Consider the following 27,410-nt stretch of genomic DNA (forward strand, 5'->3'; position numbering starts at 1 on the left):
CGGCCGGCCCCTCCCCTCCCCTCCCGGCAGCCAGGGCGCATGCGCAGGCCGGGCACGGAAGGGCGGGGCTTCCCTAGGCCACGCCCCCTCCGCGGACCGTTAGCTTGGAGCAGGCGCGGCGCGGGCGGGAGCGCGCGCCACTCCCGCCTCAGCGCTCGCTGAGGGGGGGCGGCCCGTCAGGCGCTGCCCAGGCCTCGGGGGGGTTTTCACGAACAGAGGTGGGTTGTTCTGACTGAAAAAAAGCCCTCAAGACAGTCTTGAACGGGGCCTAAAGCACGCGCTTCCTGACGAGAGTCCGGTCTCTCCCCCCGGGAAGGCCCCAGCGGAGGCAGGCGCCAGGCCCGGCTTGAACGCCGTGGAGGCGGTTGCTGCTCAACTCTGGTAGATAAACCAGCCCCCCCTCAGCCCCGAGGGGCAGGACTCCTCGGAGGGGCTCACGGCCTCTTTCCCTCACCTCCGAAGGGAAGGGCCCCAGAGCCGAAGCAGGACAGTGCAACTTGTAATTTTATGGTAAGATAACAAGGACTAGTTTTACTAATATTAATAGCCATGTGGTTTAACAGTTAAGCATAGAACAGAGAGCAAGAGGGACAGTGGTTGGCAAAGTTTAAGATACTCTTTATAGCTTTTAAAGCATTCAGAAAAAATTGTGGTTTAACTTGACAGGCTTAGGATGAGGGTTACTGAGGAACAGAGCCTGGCCTTCGTCATAAGCTTTTCAATTAGGTTCTCAAACTCCGTAAAGGTGGTCAGCATCACCCTCCTTGTATATTGCAGCAAACGATCCATCTTTCATATAATAGCTCTTTTGGCATCTGTCCAGTCGAGAGCAAATTAAATGGGCCGTTAAGCACTCAAATACTATGATAACTATTAGATTCAAGGACAGGGTAGTTCATGATCTGTTCATTTTTTTTAATCAACGACTTTATTTAAAAGTACTACTTGTACTAATTTCTCCTTGAAGATGTTCAGCCAGTCTGAGTGAAGAGTAAGGGTCCTTGTATCTCAGAGATGCCTCAGATTTAACGAGAGCTAATGATGTATAACGTAACTGGGCACTGTAGACAGTATTGCTTTAGTATCACGTAACTGGGGACGCATTGCAAAACGCGATTGTGTTACCTAAGAAACAAATAGTAGGCATATTCAATAAATCCAACTCCACAACAAATACCCTTCCCTTCCTTTTCAAATACACTTAGCACAATTTCCAGTCAGAAAAATCTCCAATTGCTCAGTGATTTGAGGAAATCTGATACCAAACAGATTTTGTCAGGAAGAGATAAAGGCTGGAGAAAGCTGCGTGTGCTTGCACATCAGCTGTCTTAGTTTTGCAGTACCTCTTATCTGTTCAAGTCTTACTTCTCCCTTAAAAAGAAAGAAAAATTGGCAGTAGATTGTACTCCTCTTGATGTGCCACTGCTAATACCTTCCAGCTAGGCAGCAGGCTTCTCTTCCCTACTCTCCCTGTCCTTTCCCTATATACATGTAATACACGTGCATTTTCTCATGCTGCTGCAGGTCATTCACTGCTTTTCTGCTAGGTCTTGGCCCCCCTCTATCCCAACCAAACCCACTGCAGGCTTAAGTGAATAAAACTGCAATACAAAGCAGCTTATAGGAAGTGGGGGGTAACCCTCAGTTGTCCTTAACTACCCGAGAACCACCTGAGGCCAGAAATGAAGGTGTAAAACACCTGCACGTCCTTATTTCGTTCCCCCATCCTGTTTTAATCTGTCTTCCACACGCTTTTGCAGAAGAGAGCACAGTCTGCCCATTTGACTGTCAACCAGGAAAAAAAAGTGGACACACAGTGTCACCTAGTGGCACCAGAGAAACCACTGTCTGGGCTCCAGCTTCCAGTAAGAACACCGGTATTTCAACCATCTCTTCCCATGGTCTTTTTAAAATGCCACCACTTTGTGAAAGGAGTATGAATCCAGTCTTCAGACTTAAATTTTAATGTAAATGACTGAACTTTATTGAAGGTTTCGTAGTTAGCAGGACTGTTAAGAAAGCAGAATATTTTACACCTCAAGTATAGTTAAGAGCTAATTCTCATGAGAATACAGTACAAATAAAAGCTAATATAAAAGGGCATCCTCCTTCCACTGTTCAAGATTTCATTATTTGTAAAACAAATTAAGTCAAGTTTAAAAATGTACTAAGCTTCAATGCTAGCAATCAGAAAGTTCCACTGTTCAGATGGTTTTATTCCAGAGATTTTGTAACGCAGCATAATTTCACAGCCATAATGAAAAGATTGACGGCAGCTTGATACAAGTAGGATTTCAAAGTTGTCAAAAGGCCTTAAAAATATTATCTGCAGCTTAAAATGAATGATGATGAACTCCAAGTTAAAAAACAAACAAACAAAAAAGGAAAAAAACCCACTTCAAATGCCTACGAAATGCAAAAGTAATGCCCTGCAGGCTACTGCAAAAGTCTTGACTTGTCCTCAAAGAGATCTGTCAGTCAGCACAGCTTCTGGATAAGCACTAAAATACATATATTCCAGCAACGGGCACACCATTCCAGTTGCACAGAGAAAAATAAAGAGAATAGGGAGTCTTCAATCGATCATAGGCAGTTTTCAGAAAGAAAAAAAAAAAATCACATTGCACTCTGTTTAAGATGCTTTAGTTGTTGGATACTAAGCACATAATGTTTTTATTATTTAAAATATATCCCAGTTGTGCCCTTTATATGTATTAAAGTGCATTAAGTTACCATTTTTAAAGCAGGCCAGAAAGTCCCTTTGAAATTGGTCCCTAAGCACTGCAGTAGCATTTGTAGTGGTAAAAGTAGTGTATCACAGAGAACCTGTTTCACACCACCAATGTGAGTACAGTGAAATTCCGTAAATTGTTAGTGAAATACATACTGAAGCTCAAAAAGGGTAAGACAGTAAGAGTTCAGAACAGCTCTGTTCTCGTGCTGGGGACAGAGGTTACCTGTTGAAGCTGTCCCACAGCCAGATACTTGTTTCCATGCACCAAAATATACTTTTTGCAGGCTTCCAGAGTATTTTTCTAGTTGAGATAATTTGTAGGTAGGATTCCCTTAATGTCGATGTGCAGTATAGCATCGCTTTCATGGAAGACAGCTGTTTGTTAAAGCTAAAAACACCGATTTAAAGAGGCCCAGCACCTTGCAGCAAGTTTTCTAGTAAAAGGCCAATTTATTCTTCATCATCTTCTTCATAGTAACGATTCCTTTTGATCTGCTCTTCCACAGATAGGTCTTCCATATCTTCACCCTCCCAGAAACCAACGTCTTGGGATTTGCGATTCTGGGTAGGAGATGATTGCTTAGCAGTCACCACATTGGCTAAGCTGGAATGTTTTGGAGAATTTGGTTCAAGGAATTCTTCATTTGGACTTTCCTGCTCTTCCATAGTGTGTTCTTCCTCATCTGTCTCTGCATTCACCTGGCCATTTTCTATAAAATTATGCTCTACTCTTTGGATACCAGACAATTCCCGTTCTTCCTCTACGTTTTTCTCTTCAGCATTCTGGATGTTTCTATTCTCAACCTTCTTTTCCTTTTTGTCTACCACCACCTCTCTGTCCAGTTCTTCACTTCTTTTCAACATGTCTCTCTCTGCCTTAGAAGGAGAAGGTGAGCTCTCTGTTTTATGGCCTTTAACAGATATTGTTCTAAACGAGGCTGCGACTGTGAAGGGACGACTTCTTTCCTTCAGCGAGGAAGATCTTCTTAACTTTTTGAGATCGAGATCCACATCCTCCAGCACATCTGGCTTGGAAGTCTCTTCTTCCGGGGGCCATTTGGGTTTGAACACTTTGATGCCCTCATCTAAGGCACTTCCTTGAGTACTTTGGTCAGACGGAGGAGGCCAGGCAATCCTGAGCTTTTTTGTTTCTGCTGGTCTCTCTTCTCTTTCAGGCAAAGCTGAAGCTTTTGCTTCCATACTTGCTGCCAGAACTCCTACTTTTGCGATGGGGGCATCCTCTACTCCTGGGCTTTGTGGACTTTCTGTTGCATTTACACCCTGGACAGTTTTCTCCAGGGATTCTTCACATTCAGTTTTGCCTGCCCATAATTCCTTATGCTGTTTGTGTCCAAAGCCTTCATCATAATTGCCTTTAGATTTGAAGAGCTGATTGAAGTGAGGCTTGCAGTAAATATTCCCACGCAGAGATGCGTATGTCCCAAGGCTGTTCAGGAAAATACGAAGTCAAATGTTAGCATTCCGTGTCTCAGCCATTGAGAAGGGTGTGTATTTTAGTTATGTTACCGAAGAGATTCAGTCTTCCAACGTGTTTAGAAAAGACAAGCTTACAGCTCTCCTGAGTTTGTATGGCCATCTTTTCAAATGTCAGGAGTTCTTTACAAAGTTGGACAGTACATTTTTCCCCACATAAAATTACATTAAGGGTTTAAAAATAGACTGCATCAAGTGCAAAAGCCACTGGCAGAACTAGGACTGTGTTACCACTCCTACGCTCCTCTCCAGTTCGCTGGATTACGGTTGCTCAGCTACGCCTGAACAGCATCTTACTCAGCTGCTGAAGGGGAAAGCTGCGCTTCCCAGACGGCAGCCAAAGGGAGCAGGGTGTTTACCTGAGTTTGCTGTTGCAATAGGAACAGCGGAAACAGCTGATGTGAAACACCTGCTGGTTGGCAAAGAGCCTTTCCATCGGGTACACAGTCTTCTGACACCCAACACAGGTTTCCTTCATTGGCAACTGAAATTTCTACGGGAAAGAGAGAAAGCTTGTTAACTGGAAAACGAATCAACTGCTGGGGGACTTGGCTTGGGTTCATGCACAGCTTCCAGAGTTCTCAGAAAAACTGCAGGGATTCACTTTCTGCAACTCGATTCTAATTACAGTAGAGTGGGTTCTGGTGGGCAATGAGGAAGAGGCTATGGCAGGCCCACAGGATTGCTGTGGCTTGACAGGGAGCCAAGATTTTGCTCCAGTGAATTCCACAGCTGAAGCATCACAAGTTGAGCAATGGTTGAGGAGGAACAATGGAAATACTGGAACTCAGTTATACCCTTGACTGAACCAGTTCCCAAAAAGCTGTCTAATCTATTTCTGCAACCTCTGTTTTTCCTGATGATGAAAAAACATTCAGGTAGATTACAGTCAGTATGAGACTTACCAAAGAAAAAAAAAAAAGATGAAAATAACCTCAAAATAAAAGGGAGAGGGTGGGAGGGGAAAGGAGTGGAACAGGCTGCTCAACAGTTTTAAATGATCCACTTTTGGTAAATGCTCTCCTCCTTTACAGAGGAGGAAACAGCCTCAGCACAGATGCAGGCAGCAGGAAACACTTCTGACTTCATTTGTAAGCAATTCCTGTTCTATTGCAAAGAAACTATACTCGGGTTTCAGGACACGCAGCTCTCAAACTTGCTCAAGACTTAAAGTGAGCAGGGCTTTGAGGTTAAACAGCTAAAGTTATTTATGTGCTTACTAAGAGAATTTCCTGAGAGTTTAGAGCAAGCATAAACTTAAATGCTAAAGAGTCAAGTGTCAGTGCTGTGTGGCAATGACTTCAGATTTTGTTTTCTGACAGCATCAAGGAAGCAAATACATTGTCCATGGAAAAAGGTTACTTGATGCCATTCACTTCTTGGAATCTATTAAAGGTTGGCCAACAGGGAAAACACTTTAAAGGAAAAATTAAATAACTTACAGTTGAAAAACTGGCCCTCAGGCTGCATGTTGATTACAACTGCTTTAGCAGCAGGGTAAGAGGGTGCCTGGGCTCCCACCATGGGTCTGCATTCACACATCGATACTGTAGCTTTTCTTTTATGAAGAATTACCTGCTACAAACTTACTAAAAAGCTTTATGGAAAAATATGATGGCTAAAGAAAAAACAGGAAGGTCACAGGAAGACACAATTGCAGCAATTTATTTATAACAGACTGGAAACAATGGTTAGGCAAAGAAAGTTACAATACGTGAGGGACAGATAGCTGAAGACAGAGCCAGCTGAAGTCAGTTTGTCACAGCCATAAAGTTTGCTGCCAATTTAATTCCACTTTAATAGGTATTTCAATATTTTTTTTAGCACATTGCTTGAAGTTACAGTAGATTGAAGTTCTAATTATGATGACAGTTTGACCAACAGAAGTTCAGAGTTCCTTTTGAAAAAAAAAATCCACAATTTTTAGGTGCTGCCCAAAATTGCACAGGAATTCTGAATTTTGAGTCCAAAACAAAATCTTAAGAAATAAGAGTTTACCGATGCAAAAATCTAACCATCCACACTTGCCCCAGAGAGCAAGGCAGCAACATCAAAAAGTAACTCTCCCCGAATGCTTAGTTTTGCAAGGTGACACTGGGGTGCTGGCTTGTGCTTCTGCAATGCACGTCCCCGTCTAAGAGGAGGAACTTACTTGTACATCAGTGACCCTACGTCTGATGGAGACACGTTTTGGAATGTGAAGAGAAAAATTTCTTTCCAGGCATACTAGAAATAGGAGCTACAGGAGGAAGGTGAGGCCCGAAAAATAGAAAAACGCTTGAGAGAAAGCTGAGAGTTGAGCTCACATTAGGAGGAAAGCAGAAGGCAGGAGTAGAGGTTAGGAACCAAGAACAGGAAACAGAAGCTGGAAGAGACAAATAGGAACCTTACATGAATAAACAGCATCTGGGTTTCTATCTCGGCAGTGCAGCATCTAAAGCAGTAAGGTGGTAGAGAACTAACGTGGTTCTAATAATATAAAGCGATAGCACAGAGGACCACAACACGCAGCTTGTGTGTATCTTGTATGCTCTAACAGACCAGTTACAAAACTGTTATAGGCAGCTCTAATTCCACATACTGGCAGTTATGCTCCAGAGCACTAGGAAGCCACATCTCACTGGTCTTCGTGAGGTCAGTGCTGTTCCTCTCAAAGATGGGGAAAACAACAAAAGCACAGTTGTTTCCTCAGGAGTGAGCCAGGAAGTCTGTGGCAGCCCAGGGAACAGGCATCCGAACTCCAGACAGCACACGTGACACCAAAGTACTGTGTGATCAAAACGTTCAGCACTGCTGTTTGCGTGTCTAATAAGATTAGCAAATACATTCCTACCCAAGAAGTACTCCATCTGCTTTATAGCTCCCGCTAAAGAAAATGTAACATTAAGGACCTGCTATTCAGAATGCCAGTTTTGTGGAGTCAGTCACTGCAGTGCCCTTACTATAAAGTCACTACCACTTGCAGTTACCTCAGGCACAGCCGGAAAAGGAGGGTGGGAAGCCAGGTCCCAACCTAGTAAAGGCTCAAGAGCAGCATCAGGACCTCAATGCCAGGCTGTAGGAGCATGGACCTTAAAGGAGGCATAGGCATGCCCTGATACGATCCCCCACTCAAACCCCCTTTCCCACACTGAAGAGGAAGCGCCTCTGTTGCAGGGGCACACTGTCATAACAGCAGCAGGGCAACTCCCAGCAACTCAGACTTAGTCCTTGGAGAAAAACTGACAGTTTTGAGATGCTTTTCCATTCTGAATTAAAGTACCCTCATGAATATGGTCTGATGAAGACAGACCAGGTATTGATAATTACTGTCAGACCTTTTGTGACCCCATTGGTTGCATTAAGCCTTTTCAGTATTAAAGAGAGCATTTAGTTGGTTTTATTCTCAAACATGGGCGATGGTTAAGTAGCTGCTTTACCTTCACTGCTTTTGGCAGAGACGCATCTGTCTGGCCAGCTGGTTTAGAACCAAAGTTTTGCTGCTTTGTGCTGACAGGCTTCTGAGCTTCTGTCTCGCTCTCCAAGTTTTGTCCAACTAAGGGAGCAGAGGAGGAAGAAAAGGCAATTACAAAGACTTTAAAACCATGGAAAGCTTATGCTCATAAGACCAATCAGCAGTCCTGTCAGTTAAGGGCTCACAGATTTTTTCTTGAACATCTGCTATTAAACCTTTAGATCTAGATATTTAAACATGGATCATTCTACTGTTCTGATTTACCAGGAAATTTAAGTTGATATGTAAAGGAAACTAATATACGGGGTCCAACATCTAACTTCCAGGAACTGTTCTTCACTTCTGCAAGTGCTGACGTGGACTTGACTTTAGGTGTAAAGCTAAGGCAACACGAGAATGTGCTTACATCCTTTACTGAATAGGAACTTGTCCACCTCTGGACAGCACCAAGGACACTTGGCAATTGTCCTGCATTAATAAGTTCTTCAGCCTATTGATTGATGTAGTAGCTGCCAGAACTGTTAGTTTAAGTCCAAATGGTGAGGAAGCTACACTTAAATGTGTTCAGAGCAAAGAAGAGTTAGAGATGTCTTGGAATTACAGTTGCAAATGAACTTTTAAACCTGAAAGAAATTTTTACGAAGTTTGAGTTAGGCACAGGACAGATTTTTAGTACAAGACAAGTTTTTATTGGGTCAGATTAATCATTTGACAGGACTGATCTTAAGCATCCTACACACAACTGAGCAGAGTTAGTGCTCATCCTCAGACGGGCTCCCTACTCTGGTCGAGGCAGGAGAATGAGCACTTACCATTGCCATCCTCTAGACCCGAGTAGAAAGACAAGCTGTTCTCCCCTCCAGAGACCTGCAAGAGAAAATTTGACAATGAGAACCTCTGACCTTCTGAAGTCTGAACAATCGTGGCCTGAGGAACGCAACGGGCCGTTTGACACCATAAGTACTTCAACAGGGAGAGAGTGGCCACACTGAGGTGCACATGAAGCTACTTCTTGTTATGTAAGGGACAAGGCAGAGTTCAGCTGACTGCCAAGAGCGTTAGTCCTTGCTGCAAGGTAGACATCCTCATAATTTTACAGCTCTTGAAATATTTAGATCATCTGCCACAGCGTTCACACACACAATCATCATATTTTGTTTTCCCAAACACCTGCAGCTTGTACAACTTTATTAGTCTTCAGAAATCTTTGTGGATTTCGTTGATGCACCTCCCAGGTTTTCTTACTTAGAAATCCCTTGACACCAAGCAGTACAAATTGACCAGAAACTTCATGGCTGCCTCCAACATTTAACAAATCTATGACATTTAAACATTCAAAGACAGTGATTGGGGGGGAGCGGGGGGAGAAAGGGAAAAAAAAAAGAACAGCTGAATTTAAAAAAGAAAAAAGCTTGTGTAGCACTAGAAGTCTGCTCTTCCCAGGTTGGGACAAACATGCCTGGACCTATCCTGTTCACCCTTCAGAAACAGATTCATATTTAAAAAAAAAAAAAAGAAAACTTTTCAGAAGTGTTGGATACAAACCAGTTTCAGATACTAAACATGTTACAGATAAAACCCTTGATATATATTTCTTTATTAAACTTGGCACTATTGCTATTAAATCAAGTAGTTTTAAGTAGCTACATGGAGAAGCTAAAGTACTGTAACAAGATTAATGGCAAATCATCACTAATTCTCTAATGATTGAAAGGTCCATTGCAAGCAAGTGAAGTTTGCAAATTAATGCATTAATGAGGAAGTACGTTATATATATTAACATACTCTGGTCTACTGAAAGAAATAACTATAACGCCAGGATCCTTGGAAGCGCATCAGCATGTTCTGTGGCTGCTGGAGTCACACGTCTGGCTACTAAAACTGTCGTGGATTCGGTGTGAAAAATGACAGAGAAGGTTTGCAAGTTTCTTTTGTTTCCTGTCTGCCAGAGGATTCCCTTGTCTGTGATTTTCTACTGGTAGTGTTAATTAGGCTTATTTCCAAAGTTTATCGTGTTATTTCCAAAGGACAATCCTGGCTCTCAAACAATGTTCTATTCAGGCTCTTTATTGCACCTGGACACCTCAACAAGTAGCTCCCCAATCGCAGCTGAATGCAAGAAATTTTATTCAAATCTTCCATTCAACACCAGGGATGTATTCCCATTTAACAGGTGTTCTTTTAAATAGCTCACCTTTTAGCAAAGAGCAGCCTGGCTCAGTTGAACACGAAGCTGCTCAGCTGTCAGTGAGGCACAGCTGAAAGCAGCCGTTTGGCCCCTTGCCCAAGGAGGCTGGAAAGCTCTAAAAGCCCTCCCGGCATTAGGCTGCCACGTGTTCCCAACGGCTGGGATACACAGTACCCCAATTATTGTTCAGCTACTTTTATCCCGTCTGCTGTCCCCAGTTTAGGATACAACTGCCTGAGCGTGCTTTGTTATCTCTAATTCACAGAGCAATTTAGACTCAATTCACAGCTGAAGCTCAAAACCAGGAATAAACCCAAACTGGCATTCTCAGTTACCTTAATCAAAATTTATCCACTAAATGTAGAAGAAACAGTGACAAACTCCTTTTACTTGCATCACACAAAGCTTCTCATGTTTTAGGGGGGGATTTGGGGTCTTTTTTTTTTATTAGTGTGGTTTCTTTTTTGTTTTATTAAAACAAACAAAACCTCCCACAAACAAAACAAATACCTAGCTGTGAATCATCTTTTTACAGTTAGGGAACATGACACAAGAAAGTTTTAGGTGGCTTCAAAACCCGCATAAAACCACCAGAGGTTTCAGACCCTACCATCTGAAAGCCATCAGAAAATACCCAAGTAAGATATTGATAGATTCTGTCACACTACAGGCACGTCATTACTCAGAAGAGAGAAACTCTCAAGAAAACTTAAAATTCGTCCCTAGATATTCTCTGCAACCGCTTAGAAGTCTTCCTCAGAGACTTGCTAGCTTAGAATTCAGATAGCGTCTAAAAAAATAATTTTAAAAAAAATCAGGAATTCTGCAGCATGTAAATAATCTGTATCTGCTGCTCATATTCAGTTTCTAGATGGCATGTGGAACAAGGCCATCAGCTATGCTTCTACAACTAGTTCTACTTCAAGTGAAGTCCTCCATCTTCACCAGCATGAGCATCTTACCTTCTCCCCATCCTGACAGGAAATGGAGTCCTCAAGACTTGGTGGCATATTCTCCTTCTGCTCAGATTTGTAATTCTTGAGTTCACTTTCACTGGCTTGAATCTCATTCTATAGAATAAAGCACTTGAAAGTTGACAGGTTCTTTTCCCCTAAGAAAGTACTTGCTTTCTATTTTTATTAAAAACCTTTTTTTAAATTGTTTTCCTAGTACATACAGTGATAATTAAAGGAAGGGGCATAAAAATCTATACAAACTTGGTCAGTGATACATTCTAATGAAGAGAAAAGATGGGACTGTAGAATTTCACTCTACTGGCAATGCCAGCGTTTTTCTAAACCACTCCTTTTCTCTACTTCCAGATGATTCCTGTTTAAAATCAACTCTCATGTCCCCTGCTCAATCACATCTTCCTTTTCCAGAAATGTTAACTTTTCATTTGAAATTACAAGTATTGCAAGACAAGCACTATCTAAAGTGATTGAAAAATATAATTTGACATAAAAGCAAATTCTACCCTTGCTTAGTCAAAAACCTAATCGTTATTTACCGAGATTTTTGTTCTTGACAAACTGACTTAAGATTTTTACAAAAGAATCTTTCAGACTTAAAGAAACCTCGTGTTTCTTTCATTGCCACGGGGTACAAGATAATTGGAGAAGACTCGTGCCTTTCACAAGGCATCTTCTCTGTGTTGTGAAAGAGAAACAGCCAAATGCCAGCACCAGCATCTTACCGGATTTTGTGAACAAGTCTGCACCAAACCAACCACGTCTAATGGGAACGTAACTGAATGTCAGAATGTTAACGTATAGATCTCTAAACCTGCTCTCTACCCTCTCTCCCTCCCCTTCCCCTATCGTTTGCAATGAAACCATCGCTTCTCACCCTTACTCTAACCTGCTGTAAAGTGTCTATCAGGTTTAATCCAGGCCTAATTACACCACAGTGCCCTCAAAATAGTTGTTCCCAAGAGAGATTATGGCTTTTCTTTGTAGCCCAGACATGACCCATTTTAGGAGAAGGGAAGTACAAACACCACAAGACCATATCAAAAGAGCCCGAGTTGCTTGGTCAGCGGGGAAGGAGAAGACCCAAGAGTTACGGCTGCTCTCAGCAGACAGCTCTGCAAACACTGGCCTCGGAGCCCGCTCTCTGCTCCGTCATATGTGCTGCCCTTCTCCCTGTGCCAGAGATTCTGCCAAATGGGACATCCCAAGAGCATCAGGCAGGGCTGACACTAAACTCAGAGCCTTGGGGATGTGCAAACAGGAGTCTCGAGACATTTATGGTAAATCTCTTGCCAATAGGACATAATTTAGTAGATCAGCCACAAATTGGAAAAGGCAATCTAGCAAACTGAACCCAGGCAAAAAACAGGATGCAGAGAGCAGCAATTAGCAGTTAATCAGATTTGTTGCACTGGCTGCAATTACTTTCCATTCATGCAGTGAAGTTTACTCGACTTTCCTCCCAAGGGCTGGCAAATTAGACCCACACTGCATGTGAAATTCAGAAATCATTTCAGCTGGGTAGAGACTTTTCCCTCTCTACAAAGGTACCCAGCGAGCACACACTCCTCCAAAGCATAGAGCCATCACTTACAGCTTTTATTCCCAGTGCAAGTTTCCTAACTTGAAAAGGCCTATCCTCTTCAAATTTAGTACTCTGGCTAATAAAAGGCATACTTAAGCAATAAAAGTTCCCATCATTAAGCAAAAGTATCAGACAGTTCCAGCAGATGTACTTCACTTTTTAACAAAAGCTTAGATTCTTGCAATCTCTTCAGCTGCAAAACTTTACCGTGATTCATTAATTGCTCATTTCCTGATCAAATATCTACAAAATTGGCATGGGTTCATTCACTGCAAGAGTCTAACTGGATTTAGAAAATGAGTGAGAAAACTTGAAGGGAGGTGAAGAGCAAAAGGGAGGAAAACCGACTGGAGCTCCCAGAGCTGCAGGCCAGGAGAGCCAGGTTCCATGCACTGTAGGACACTGAAAATTGCTCCTTCTTACAGTGCCTCAGTTTCCCCCAGCTAATAGCTAAAGTATGATACAGGACTGAGTTTGGTTTTTAAAAAAGCAAACAAACATGCAGAGATCTACAGACATGCAGAAAGAAAAAGAATGTCAGCTATGTTTCAGAAGGGCTTCAGTCAGGGTGCCAGCAATTAATTCCTTGGAGAACTTTCAAGATTATTCCAGGAAGATGCAAATATTTATTTCTTCCTGCAGTACGTAGAGACAACTCTTCATTAGAAATGACTCCTTTGGGCACAAGGTTATTTTCAAAAAAAATGATGGCATTATCTTCAAAAGCCTGGTTTCAATAAGATCTTCTTTCCAGCCTGAGGTTGGGACAAAGATTCACTTCTACACAAGCCAAAGGGGAGACTTACCGTAGTAACGAGGGCTGTGGGACTGCCCTGCTTGGACACAGCTGCCTGGTACTTCGCCAGCCTATCCTTTATCGAAGTTTCCGTTAAGCGAGGCATCTCCAGGCTCTTCTTGGTCTCTGCCTTATCTGGGCTGAGTGCTGGGCTAGTATCTACAAGATGCCCTGGAAAGAGAGCTACATGAATGAAGGGTAACTTTCAGGAACACCAATAGACCCGTGCACAGAAAGATTTACAAATCCTGTCCCTTCACCGCTCCCAAGACCACAGAAATTCCAGATCTGAAGAACAGAAATGCTCCAGTCAAAGGTTTATGCTCCAGGTCTGTAATTAGTCCAGCTGCTTTCAGAAGTAGTGCATTCACCAGGTGCAGCATCCAGCCAGCGGTCTCAGAAGTAACGAGAGCCAACAGGTTTAACACTGAAAATTGGTTCGCTGCTGTTGTCAAATGAAAGCAGCTGCTGCAGTAGGTAAATGGAAATACACATCATTCCCGTAGTGGAACAGTTGTCAAGGCTTTGAGGGAAAACATGGGAAGCGAGGAAGGAAGTCTCACCTGCCACTTCCACTTCCTCCATGAAACTAATTCATCCCATGGCACCTTACAGATGAGGATCTCAAGACCAAACATGTTACGAGATAATTCAGTTTAGTCTCGCAGGATCATTTGCGGCCTCTGTTTTTATCTCAAGAGGAAAGAAACATTTGGGAGCTTAAGTCTCTGCAAAGGTGCAGGTCTCCTGGCTCTCAGCACTATGCCCTGTTACTTATCATCCACCTTTCGCTTCTGCTGCCAGACATTGGCCAAAGAGGTTTAAAAAGCCAGCTCCTGTGACTGCATTGCTATCTAGCTTCTCTGTGTAATGCTCAGGTCTTCAGTAATAGCTTAATTGTTCAATAAAGAGTGATTAAAAAAAATGACCTTTTGCTAGCTAGTAGCCTTGAATGACTAAAAAGTTGTATGAATCATTAAGGTCCCTCTTGGGGACAATAAACAAATGCACTTAGTTCTTGCCTTTCTCTCCAGTACTGCTCAAGTAAGGACACAATGTGCATCAGTAAATAGTGAGATATAATATTAGCCATAGGCTGAACACACAAAGGATTGCAAATGCTTTGTTAGAAAAGTCTCCAAACATATGAAAAATACACAGTTTTGCTCAAGTCGTAAGGTGCTGTCGTCACCCGGGTCGGGACAAGGCAGGAGGGACGAGAATTAAAGCAAGAAGGAAGGAGGCTTCTTGTGTTGTCTGTCTGCTCGCTACTTTCTAAATGAGTTTGACTATTAGAAGTAGTTTTAGGATTGTCCTAGGATTAAGATACAGGGAAAAAATGGGTTCTGTTCTTTAACTTGCTGCTTATCTCCTGTGCCTCGTTTCTGTGCTTTAGGGTGTAATGATTTAAAATTCACAGCAAGACTTAAGTCATTAAATGCGATGCTCGCATCGACCTCACAGATGGAAGATGGCTGCACTTCCTTCCATTCCCGAAAGGCCGAAGTTATTTCCATCCTATTGCATAGAGTAGTTTTATTTTGTAAATTAAACCCCCCCACAAAACCCAGACCGTGAGGTTTACTGACCTGATGTACTGTGGCTCTTCTCTCCTTGGCCAACATCAAAGTCCTCCGAGGAGAGGCTGTTTTCAGAAATCCTCCTGCTGACTGCTGTCTTCCTCTGCTCTCTGAGGACCTGGCAGAGACAAGACCCACCTATCAGCTGCCTGGGCAACCAGAGATTGGTGCCTGTAATCCTTTAAGATGCACAGGTGTCACTAGCAAATCTGCTTTACTGGAACAAACAAGTCTACCAGGTGACATCTTATTTAACCAATATAAAGTTTGATCACAGAATACCTGACCCCCTGTCACCTGGAAAACACTTTCTTGAAGAGGTCAGTAGATGCCCTTTGACTAGTTACCATTGGAAAGTCAGAGAACCACAAAGATCAGGTTTTTAGGCATTTACCACTGCAAATACAAAGCTTGAGTCCAGATTTTTGCATTTCATACAATTTCTTTTGAAGCTAATGTTCAAGGTCATTTTATGAAATTTAAAATCAGAAAAAAGAACGAAAGGAGCAAGCTATCAAAAATTTGCATTGATTTTCAACAACAGAAAGAATAGTAAAGACCATTGTAATAAAAGTTATCTGAAGTTACTTGTTTTGATTTGGATAGCTCATGCACGTGGTACCAAATAATTCCCTAATTGGGTCTGATAAGGCTGAAGCTTAATCAGGAGAGCGCTAGAGATAAATATTCTCAGATATCCCAGATAATCGTTCTCAGCGAGGCTGCGGCACTGGACGGGGGGCACAGACGCTCTGGCTGCCTCTGTCAGATGGACACTCATTTCTTGAGACCAACTCCCCAAAATCTAATGCTCAATAAAAGAAATTGTGAAAAGACATTTCAGCTGCTGCGATAAATACTCTGGAAGCACAGAGTTTAATTTAACTTCATCAAGATGGGATGTTCTCACAGCTGAAACTCAACCTATAGAATACTTGAAGGTGAAAGATCTTTGTTCCCTCCCTAGGAAAGGTTAAATCACGGAGCCAGTTGGAAATTAAGATGGAGGCTAATGTAGAGAAAAAGGCAGGTTTGGCAAGATGCTCCAACCACACATTCGCTCCCAGCTTCCAACAAGTTTCTTATTTGCTGGTCACCAAACTGAAGGAAATTCCAAAGTTTTATTTTAACAGAACTGCACTGTAAGATAATCACTGTGAAAAATCAGGCTGTTTTGGCACACAAACCAGAAACTTTACCAGGAAAGGAAAATGCATCTGGAAAACCTCTTTTTCCATTAGCATGGGAAATATTTTCTATTTCTGTGGTTTAAGACTTTGGTAACTTTTTTTACTGGAAAAGAGCTTAGCTATGACAAGTCTTTTCCTTCCATGGAGTGTTGATAGGTTCAGTTTGGGAGTGTCTGCACACTTGCAGGGACCTGCAGATTCCTCCCTCTGTGCAAACTCTCCTTAGATGGGTCTTATTCAGCCTCTGTCCGCTTTACCGTCACCTTGTCTGAAGTTCTTACCACTCCGAAATTTGTCATTCAAAGGGTCGAGCTTTTCTTAGTATAAAAGTGAGATCACTGTAGGCAGAATACACTTGAAGACAAGATCCTTTGAGGACGCACAAGAGAAAACACGTTTATTAGCCCACTTGAAACCCCTGACTATTTTATCACTGCCCTGAGCTGGGTTTTTTTGTGGGGTTTTTTTTGTTGGTTGGTTGGGTTAGGGGTGTTTGGGGGGGGGAGGGGGTAATAATATGGCACCACACATGTTTTCTTGCACAGAGCAGGAGTGACAAAGCTACAAAGAAAAACCAAGTTTGCAGTACAGACAGCTGGGAAGTTTAACTGGCAGCAGAGTGTGTAAGGAAGTTTCCACCACTGGGAAACAAAGGTCTTAATTCTTAGATCCAGCATCTGGGATTCCAACCTCACATCAGCACTTTTTAGGAGAAAAAGACAGAATCAAGACTGAAAAGTTGTTAAGCTGTTCAGGTATTTCAGAATCTCATTTCAATTTATTTTCACTGTAGTCTTTCGCCAGTAACATCACGCTGAATCGCCCTCACATTGAGAACACAAAGAATCTCAATTATCACTGAAATTAATTATTAAGCGACTTAAGAGTTGGCAAAGGGCCGGTGTGTTGTCAAACGACTCTGACAAGTCAGTGCCCACCACCAGGAATTCTGGATCAGAGTCCAACACCTCACCCAGATGCACGCACAGAATCAAGGTTTTCTTCCAAGTAACCAAAACCCTCCATATTTTTACCAGCAGCGAAGGATTCAATATCCATCAGAAACAGACTCTTCTGCTTGACTCGGTGGGACCTTCGTGAAGGCTGGTGAGCTCTGACTGAAGAGCTAAGAGCTTCCCCCCTTGTACCAACCACCTCCCTGAGGAATCCACTGCAGCAGTGCAGTTACCAGTGCGGCCACCTCACGGCCAGTTAAACCAGTGAGTTAATGAGTACTCCCACTGTCACCCGAATCACCTCCCCAGTCCCGCCAGCTCCTCTCCTGTCCTCTTTGCCACCTCTGGCACATACAGGTATTACAATTTCACCTGGAGAACTTTTCTGTAGATAAGTTATATGACACAATTATCCTGTGTCTTGAGAGTAAAAATCCAAAACGCCAAAAGAGCTATTTCCGTACACATCTGAACTAAAGCCTACAACTGTAACACCAATGTCGCGTAGCTTTTATAGCAACAGTTTTATATTGAGGGAAAAAAAAGCAGAGGAATAGGGAAAAAAGAAGTTTAACAAAGGGAAAATGAGGGACTTCCCTCATTACAATCAATAGCCTGACCAACCACCAGTAATGAGGGTGTTACAGCTCATAGAAGGTAACACCAACTCCAGACCTTACACTGTGCCACAGAGTTCCCTTTACAGCCCTGGCTGGGCCACCACTCCTGTGCCACAGCTTCTGCTACTTGCCAAACAGATTAAATGTTCCTGGTGTCTGGAAAGCCCCAAGGTTCTAAGACAAAAGAGGCAAGTGCAGAGGTACCACAAACGGAGTTAACAGCGTTTCGCCTGGGGCACAAGGAGTTCTTGGGCAAAGCACCAAATAAAAGTTACACCTATTTCATTATATTCTAACTGTGTCAAATGTGACCCTGCACACAAGGTTCGCTGCACAAGACTGTAACTTTTTGCCTTAAAGGAAAAGCACAAACCAACTTGGAGACGGCTTTTTAAGAAGTATTGCAGATCTGCTTGCTCTTTCTTTTCTTCTGATCTTCCCCGTGTGTGTTTTCACTATCACTTACAGGAAGAATTCTTTGAAACTGATAAAAGACCTGATGTTCAGCCTTTGCTTAGTGCTGACCCAGCCCAGACCCACACGCCTGCCCCCAGCCTGGGCACGGCATTTTCCTCCATGAAAACGCAATTAAAAAAAAGATCTGCCTTGTATCTAAATTGCAGCAGACAGAGCAAGATCTGAATGAATAAATGAATAAACCAGGAGGTTTTGCTGATAATCCTGAAAATGAGAATAGGTTTGTTTAGAGTGGGTGACTGAGTCAGGAAATCCAGTCTCTAATCTGGATTCTTGCCACAGACTTGCCCAGTGACCAGGGGAGTCGTTTAATCTTTAGTGCCATGAAGTCACAGCCGTGTTGCTACTCCCTTTATACAGATGTTTTGCCAGCAAAGTTCTGACAGCACTTATACCTTAAGAATTAAGTAAATAGCAAGGAAAATTGCTGTCTCTCAGGTGATTTTATGGTTGGACTTGATGATCTTAAAGGTCTTTTCCAAGCCAAATGATTCTGTGAAGCCTTGTTTGCACTTAAACCAGGGGTTTATCAAAGGACAGAGTTCAGGAAAAGCATAACCAGAAGAGGCAATTGCAGAGGTTGCCATTAGCCAAACTTACACCAGCGCTGCAGCTGCTTCCTACCTTAGTGAAAGAGATCTGTGTCCCCGCAGCCCTACCCATCGTCACTGTACATGACTGCACACGACATTGTCCTCCAGTCCTCAGATACGTTCCCAGAACCAGAAATCTCACATCAGTGCTTTCTGATTACAGACACCCCCTTCCTTCCCTCCCATACACTTAAACTTTAGGGCACTTCCTGCCTTTTCCCTTTAAAATTACAAGCAACCAGGTGAACTTTGAATAGGAACAGAATTTGAACCTAACCTGAATAATTTCATACCTACTGGATGGTATTTGCTGGGTTCAGTCGGTTTTCAACAATATTTGAATTACTAAACTTGACAGAAATACCAGTTCCAGAATCAGTCAGCTCCAAACCAGTTTATTCCCCAGGCTGAGATAAAGTTCCTCAGAGCCCATCTGCAAAGCGGTGCTTTCCTGTGGAATCCCAGCTGACGGCAGAGGAGCGCTCCCGGGACATCGCCCTCTCCGTGGCCGGGGAGCGCGGGCAGCTCTCACACAGTGACAAAGACTACAAAAATCTCACTTGTGGAGTTACGGCACACAGACCCCAAAGCCACTTTAACACAGAGGTGCTCCTCTGAAACTGAAAAACTCCTCTGAAATCGTTATATATTTAAACAACTTTTGCACAAAAGTTGTTTTACTTAATACTGCAAGAAAACCACCCGCACTAAAACAAAGCCAGAAGTATAGGAAACTCTGAGAAAACTGGAAAATCCACCAGCATCAAGGCCTCAGGACTGTGTTGCAAGTCCCCAACATCTGCAACTCATTTTCTAGTTAAGCAATTCTCCCCGGGGACACGGAGTCTGCAGTCCACATGCGGGATCGGATTTCATGAGCAGTTGGAGGAAAAATGCAAGCCCTGTGCATTTGCAAGTCAAAACTAGCGAAGGCAGGAGCTTGGCTGGCTATCTCTGCTTTTTTTTTTTTTTTTTTTTTTTCCCCCGATAAGAAACATTTGTTAAGATACAAAGATGAGAGGACAGCAAGGAAAAGATGGGAGTATTTCACAGAACATATATGTCTCTCTGTATATATGTGCGTTTGTGACTCACATACTGATACGGATATAAAAAAAAACCCCTCTTACCTCTGGGCAGTGCTTGCATCCCAACTGCAACCGCCCCAGAGCGCTGAGCTCACTTCAGTTACTTTTTCTTTTATATATATATATATATAAATACATGTATTTTACACAATTTATGTTTACATAACTCGTCTTAATCTTCAGACAAGATATAAACAATCCCAACTTGCTAAAAAAAATCTTAATAAATTCCATACTTATTTTTCTGTCTTAGATTGTACCCCTTTCACAAGCCAATTCACTTTTCATCTCCAATGAGCAAATCACAAACAGCCACAACTCCGAGCACCCTGCACATATTTGCACAGCTCAAATAAGTTATTAACACCATCTACGTTACGTTTCAACTAAAACAATGAACACAATTATTTGCAGAGCCAATAGTTGGAGCCACTCCCTCCAGCGACTTCTCCCGATGCCCAAGAGGCAGCAGAGCTTTAGCGTCCCTCGGGAGCGGAGGGGACAGACCCTTCCTTACCTTGGGCTGAGCCGCCTCCCCCTTTTCAAACATCATCTTGAGTTTGTTCAGCGGAACGCTGTATTTCTCGATCTTCCCCGCAGGCTCCGTGTTTTCGCCGGCTTCGGGCTTTTCCACTTCTCTGGGCTCTCTCAGACAGTTTTCCATGGTCCCACGCTCCGGCGAGCGGCTTCTCCCTTTCCCGCTGTCACCGGCGGGACGCTGCTCCGCGTCCGGGGCGGGAGCGGGGCCGCTCCCGGCGCTGCCCACCCTCTGCCCGGCCTCGGCCCCGCGGCTCCGCGCCGCTTCCTTCCCGGGCTCCCTTCCCGCCGCTGGGTTCTCCCACTTCTTCTTCAGCACGCTCAGATTCCCCCTTCTCAAATGAGGGGGAAGGTTTTCTGCGCTCTACAAAGGAGAAGAAGTTAATTCCAGTTATACGCCTGATGGAGCATTAAAGCACTTCCTTTCTATGCGAAAGGAAGTTAAAGGCTCAGCACTGATCTCAGCGCTCCGCTTTTTCAGACAGCTGTGAATAGTTACAACTGTGCCACATGGAGAAAGCATCCAGGATAGGAAAGGAAGGAGGGGGGAGAAGAGAAAAGTCAGGAGCTAAAGCAGGAAGTGAGCAAACAGGATGGCCTTATAAGGGAAAAGGGAGTCAAGCCCTTAATGAGTTAAATGACACACAAAAGGCTTGAATCCGCACACGAAGGAAAGGGGACCAAAATCCACCCAACCAGGGTCTCCAGTCCTACAACAAGCGAACAGCAGCAAAAGCAGCCACAGGAGAGACGGGTGGGTGCCAAACCTTGCAATGTCTTCCAGCTGGTTCCGAAGATGACAATTAGCAGCCCTTCCAAAAAGCTACAGATGAGCTTTCAGAAACCACTAGTTTTTTGGAGTTATGTATCCCTGCTACCAGTTACCAGAAGCAGTTTAGTTACAAGAGATCTGACCTCAGTATTTTATACCAGGCAGCGTAAGGCTCACGCTCAGCGCTGACAACAAACGTCTCTTTGCTCCCATTTATAAATACCAGATCATTTGCTGGAATTTTCCTTTGATTTCACTCAAGAGGCTGCAGGCCCCGGGCAGGACGCACACACACAGGTCACCGTGAGAGAGATGGCAACGCTTGGAGCAGTGGAACTCCTCCAGTTCAGCTGCTTTTCAGACTAGTTTTCCCCTGTAGTTACCTCTCCCCAGAGGAACAGCCCAGCCCGTGTTTGATTCATTCAACTCTAATACCTGCCCCCGTTGCGTTTTCGCTGCCTCTCCCTGATGGAGACCACTGCGCATCGCACTCCCTGCAAGTGGAGCAGGTCTGCAAGGCTTACGGGAATTAAACGGGATTAGCAGCTATATTAGGATTTAAGTCTCTCACCCTATTACTCTTCTGGTCACATTTTGAACACTTGCTTTGCAAATTAACTTGAATCCAACCAGACTTCAAAAAAAGATCAGCTCGTTGCTGACTGTGTTTGAAAGAAATTACTAAAGTTATAAGGCAAACGGTGTAATGTGACACAAGTACTGAGAACTGCGCAGCAGGTTTCCACAGGGCCACCTCTCGACATGATGCCTGCAGAGCCCCAGCGTACTTCATCACACAAGTCATTCTCACTGGGGACTTGCCTGTTCCCTCATCACACAAGCCATGAAGAAAATTTAAGACAGGAGAGTAATTTTCAGAATGCTTATTATATCACACCTATATCATAAAGAGGAAAAGAATGGCTCCCCAGGAGGTCACAGTCTAACAAAGATTTACCTATATATCCTGAAAATATTGCCAGTCTTTTTAATTAAGAATTGAACTGAGGATCTGCTTACAGAGACCCATGTCTCAGAGCCTGGTATCTCAGCCAGGGTCCCCCGACCCCACAGCAGCGCGACGCAGTTCACAGGAGGGAACACGAGGCTGTAACTGAGCCAAAAAGGAAGGCGCTCCCTCATCCAGGGGCGTTCTGAACCCTGGAAACCACTTCAGAGAAGATCCCCCTTAACGGATTCTACAGCTATCAAAGACATACACGCTGGATTTCAGAGAGGCTGCAGCTTCTTTTAAGCAGACTTTTAAATTTAATTAAGAAAGGAAGAGGTACCACACAACTGCCTACAGCGAAGAACAAAGAGGAGAGCATTCGCGTGTTGTGGTTAACTCGCTTTGCCTTTTGCTTAGGAGTGAATTGGGGATTCAGCCTATTGCTCTGGGCAAGGCACTTGATTTTCTTTTCTTTCATTCACACTGGGAAAGGGGTGGGGGGAACGAGGCAAAAGCAAACACTGCGTCTAAGCCAGGTTCTCTGTAGGACACATGGCAGCAACTCTGATATTCCAAAAATCAACTGTCACAGAAACCCTGCATGTAGGTGACCCGTTCTGATTGCCGGCTGTTGCTTATTGCCTAGGAAACAAATACTTACACTTCTTTTTTTCTCAGCAGTGGCTTCTTCAGCTGCTTTCTGATACCTTTTGGAAAGAGGAAAGAGAGAAAAAAAAAACAAACCGTTTTTAAACAGAATACCGAACGCTCTTGAAGACAGCTGAGATTTTTTTTTCCCCACCAAGGGTTCTGTGCACTTCCCAGACTCAGCAAATAAAACCAAAGGCTGGAAAAACAGTCGAAAATAGCACCAGAACAATGCAAAGTGATAGAAACATTTTAAGTCATTCAGTTAATAATAGCATACATTAATATTTTTCATTACCTAAGCACTCTGATTCTCAAATACAGACAGTTTACCTTGGAATAGCTGTATTGTTTCCGCCACCCAGCTGTCTGCTGTGCCCCCTTGCAGGAATAACTCGACTATTTATACAGCAGCTGCCCAACCGTGACAAATTACAGCTTGGCATACGCAGAAAATCTACATAAGTGCCAGTTTATTTTACTATGCTGGGTTGTAAACTGCACCAATTCAGCAGTTGCTTCACGAGCAGCTGAACCATCCCAGCAGTGGAAACAGTAATCACAGCCCTCTGAAGATAAGCCACCCTGGATCATGAATCAAAGTCCTTTAAGAAGCTGGAGGAAACTCCCAGCAATCTGCACAGCCCTCCGCTGGCACGAGAACACCCACAGCCCCAGCACACATCGCGCTGGTCCTGCCTCGCTTCTGACACGCGCAAGTTAGTCAGGTGTGAGAGTTGCCATTTGTAAGCAGGGCTCTGCTTTTTAAAGAGGAGAAACGTCACCCAACGTCTGCTTGGGCAAATGATGCTTCTGCCTTTCTTATCCATGGAATTCTACTTTGGATACAGCTGTGAATGTGTTACAGGCAGTAAATGAGACACTAACGTAATAGCCATCAGCTTCAGACTTTAAATTGCTGGTATCAAACCAATAACTAAAGTACATCACGGGCTCAGTTCCTCCTAAGAGAAAAATTCTTACATGCGGTTACCTGCTCTACTACGCATTTTTTCTTTATAACAATTGATTTTTTCCCTGCTGTGAGTGGTGTGCTCCTGTGTAGACTTCTCTTGTTACACTAGAGAGCAGACAAATTCCACCCTTACCTATTTCTGCTCCACAAGCTGCATTTACTGCACAGTCTGAAAGCTGCTGAAGGAGCTTCATCAGTTTGCATCAATAATGCAGTTTGCATCAATGCAAACATATTAACCTATGTCTCTGTTCTATAAAGGTTCCAAAAATTAAATGAGAAAAATAAGTTTATGGAGGAGGAGAGACCAACAGTGGAAGCGGCATCAAAGAGAGAGCCAGGGATGAAAGTCAAGTACCACGCTGGAAAACACACAAGGCCTGGAGAGTCCCAGGCAGCACTCGCTCTGTATGTTACCCCACCACAAGGAGCTCTTCAGGTCCCTGCCGTTGCAATTTGCATGTCTCTGACCTGACAAAACTGACAATCTAACACTATACGGAATGAAAAAACGTTTTCACATACAAATATTTAAGTAACAGCAATTTAGAGAAATTACACTCCTCACTCTAAGTGTCGGTGTTGGCAAAACCAGAAGTAGTACTGTGTTTTTCCAAGGCACTGACACTGCTCGTCGAGGGACCCTACGTGATTAAGAAACAGCACTTTGGATTATTTCCAGTAAGCCCTTTTCAAAGGATTATCAACATTTAGCAAGATGACCAGGGTCCGTAATCAAGCTTCAATGAGTGAATAAATTGCCTTAGCAAGAGCGGTCAAAGCGATCAGCTCCTCCCCAGGCCAGAGAACTTACAGAGTAACCTAAAGAGCTATGTCTGTGTCAAGTCCAGGCCACAATTATCCTTCCCCCACAGACCCCATGAAGTTTCTCCCACACTCAAGATTTAAACACTCCAAACCCTCGCTGCGCTCTCAATGCAATAACCCAGGAGACTTGGGTGCCCAAATCTCACTGAAAATCCAAGCTGTACTCTATATATTTCTTTAAGGAAATAAAACAGAAACATGTTTCCAGAAAAGATGTATAGGCTACCAGCACTCGGCTTTCTCAGCGCATAAAATATTACTGTACCATTTGACTGTAACCCATCATCCATCTCTCGGAGAAAAGGGAAGGCTAATATCCCTTTTCTACACAAGTTTAGTGAGACATCTGGGAGGGGAGGTCTATGAAGAGCAGAGCTACTGTGAAATTCTCTGACGGAACCCTTCCTGGAGGGTTACATCTGTCGCCCGCAGGTGACAAAACTACTGTTTCTAACCGGTCTCCAATTACCTGATAAAGCATTACTGCTCCTTTGTACAGGACCAGGCAGGAAATGCCATGTTAACAGAGACACCTACCTAGCTCGTGCTTAAGCTGTTAAAGACTGTTTCTGATGAAGTAAAACCCTAATGGCAATAGCCGCCCACATTCCAACACTCTGCCCTCAAAAACAAACTGCAATTTGTAATTTGACAGAAAATGTTTCACTTTATTTTCTGACAGCAGAAGGACGATATTATAATTCTGACTGCTGAGACAGTGTAATGTCAGCAACTAGCAAAACTTTTGCCTGGCACATACTAAACCAGAAACGTCAATGTCTACAGAACTGTATTATTTTTAAGAAGCAAAGGGACTGCCAGCGAAGCAGTCGTCGTTCCAGGTACCAGCTGCCAGCCCTCATGCACAGTTCGTGCTCGGCAGCCTCACCGCACTTACTTGGAAAACCTCTCCACAAGAGCCGATGACTTATTCTTGTTGACTAGAGAAAGCTCCTTCGCAGTGATTTTCAAAGACTGTGAAGTCCATTGTCTTCTATTAAACGGGGAAGGCTCCATCTTATCACCACAAATACCTGCTCAGGGGGAAAGGACAGTGTCAGGACATGAATTACGTGAGCGGAAAAGTCGTTTCACCAAGTGATCCTACACTAAGTGACCATTCAAGTGCTCCCAGCATGCGAGTGCCACGAAGTGCTGATGGTTCTGGATCTTGTCCATCCACTGACTTAAAAAAAGGCACCAGATTAAAATTATAATTTCCTCTGCAGATGCTATTGAGATGGTGCCCTTGATAAAACACTAGCCGCAACAAAAGGGGTGCCAGATAAGCCGTGAGCCAGAAGAGCCGAGAGGCGCAGGCTGTGATCGAGGAGGATGCTAACGTGAAGCTCCACGTTTCCTACACACGCGGCTCCGGGAAGCCCTAATGTGCCCTCTCTTGTTCTGGTTTCTAAACCAAAAGCGCTGGCATTTATGTAAGAAGGCTTGAGTTATGAAACCTAAGAGGATGTAATTCCTATGCAAACATTTTTCATTCACTCTCGCGGTGTTCATGCTTAAGGCAGCAGCCGTTTCCTCTGTGAGCTGGAACAAGTCTCCTGTTCGCGGCGGCAGCTGTAAACCTCATGTTGCAACAGCTATCACTTATCTAAAGGAATAGTTTTAACTCCCCTGTCCTGCTGCAAACGGGAAGAGATTTTGTACAGCTTTTCACCGCAGAAGCCAACAAGACTATTTCAGATTATTTTTTTTTTTTACATACATAGTTTTCTTTTGTGGAGGAGGAAAGGAGGGGAGATTAATTTAAAGACTTCTCTGATAAGACAAAAATAAAGCTTGTAGGGCAACGCCTTTCCTTTTTTCCTCTTTTCTTTTATCCCTGGTCCCATGTCATACAATGCCTGCAGCAAGTGCTCTAACCGATCCTGTGGTGCTAACACCAGGCAGGCTGGTCTCTCGCTCCTATTTCCCACCAGTTTCTCTAACTCATTTGCACCAGTAGGTCACAGAACTCTAGAAGCCTGAGTACAGGTCTGCTGGACCACTAGTCACACTGGAAACGGAGGCACCTTCAGGCAACTTGACAGAAACCGTCAATCCAATGTAGGAAAGACCACGTTTCTGAGATCCTCATAGGCACAGAAAGCTCAAAACCAGCAAAGACTCAGGATTCTGTACCGTCTCAGCACAGAAGAATTCAGCTGCAGCGAGCAGTGGCTCAATGATTTTCAAAGTTGTGAATCCCAGTAATTTGCAGCGCGGGACAGGGAGCGCTGGGTCCGGGAGGTGCCCACCGGGCCCTGGACCAGAGGATCCTCTCCGGTGCTGCTCCCTGCTGCTGCACAGAGAGACAACAGGCGCTGCCGGCTGGATGGGGCCGGGCAGAACGGGACTGGCTCCACCATCCCATAACTCAACTGATGTCATGGAGACAGTGACACACCGTGCCAGCACATGTTTCTTCAAGACAGTGATTTAGATGCTGCTTTGAGACCTACAGGTTGAACTATCGTGGCAAACAAGAAAAGTTAAGCTATTTTTGCTGTGATGTTGAAACACCCTGAAACTACTTATCAACGTTCCATTTCCAGTTGCAAGTCTGAAGCTGCAGAAGCTGCATCTCCCACTTAAGGCACCTCTGAAACGCATCCCTCGTCCCTTCCAACTGGCAAGAGAAACTCAGACTGCTGAGTTACCCTCTGAAATTCAAGCTTTCTTGAAAGCATCACCCAGTTACCCTCTTCCGTTCACCTGCCAACTTTTGGCCATACTGGACCAAGAAAGGACACTCTCCCTTTGGCTGGTTTAAAATAGTTACTGACTTTTGCCAACAGCACAAATGAACATCCCCAAAGAAAAAGGATCTAATTAAGAGTATAAGGAGTGCTCAATTTTCCAGAAAGAAATTCTTTACTGTGAGGGTGGTGAGGCACTGGAACAGGTTGCCCAGGGAAGCTGTGGATGCCCCATCCCTGGAAGTGTTCAAGGCCAGGCTGGATGGGGCTTGGAG

At 43.8% G+C, this 27,410-nt stretch overlaps 1 protein-coding gene across 3 annotated transcripts; it reads right to left on the reverse strand.

The window, feature by feature from the left end:
* Positions 1-1,957: 1,957 nt before the first annotated feature.
* Positions 1,958-25,456, reverse strand: LIMA1 (LIM domain and actin binding 1). Of its 3 annotated transcripts, none has more exons than XM_074164862.1 (10): positions 25,338-25,456; positions 22,649-22,694; positions 20,244-20,627; positions 14,812-14,920; positions 13,233-13,381; positions 10,833-10,940; positions 8,495-8,549; positions 7,648-7,763; positions 4,588-4,721; positions 1,958-4,181 (listed from the first exon to the last, which is right to left on the reverse strand). In XM_074164862.1, exons 1-10 carry the CDS (start codon positions 25,454-25,456, stop codon positions 3,185-3,187), a joined length of 2,217 nt encoding a protein of 738 aa, XP_074020963.1. In that variant the 3' UTR covers positions 1,958-3,184. The 3 variants fall into 3 exon arrangements, with proteins under 3 accessions (XP_074020963.1, XP_074020962.1, XP_074020961.1); XM_074164861.1 differs by having other exon boundaries at positions 13,233-13,393; XM_074164860.1 differs by having other exon boundaries at positions 13,233-13,393; positions 14,812-14,940; positions 20,234-20,627.
* Positions 25,457-27,410: the final 1,954 nt, after the last annotated feature.

Source organism: Numenius arquata, chromosome 29 (genome assembly GCF_964106895.1).
Source record: "Numenius arquata chromosome 29, bNumArq3.hap1.1, whole genome shotgun sequence".
NCBI classification, from domain to species: Eukaryota; Metazoa; Chordata; class Aves; order Charadriiformes; family Scolopacidae; genus Numenius; species Numenius arquata.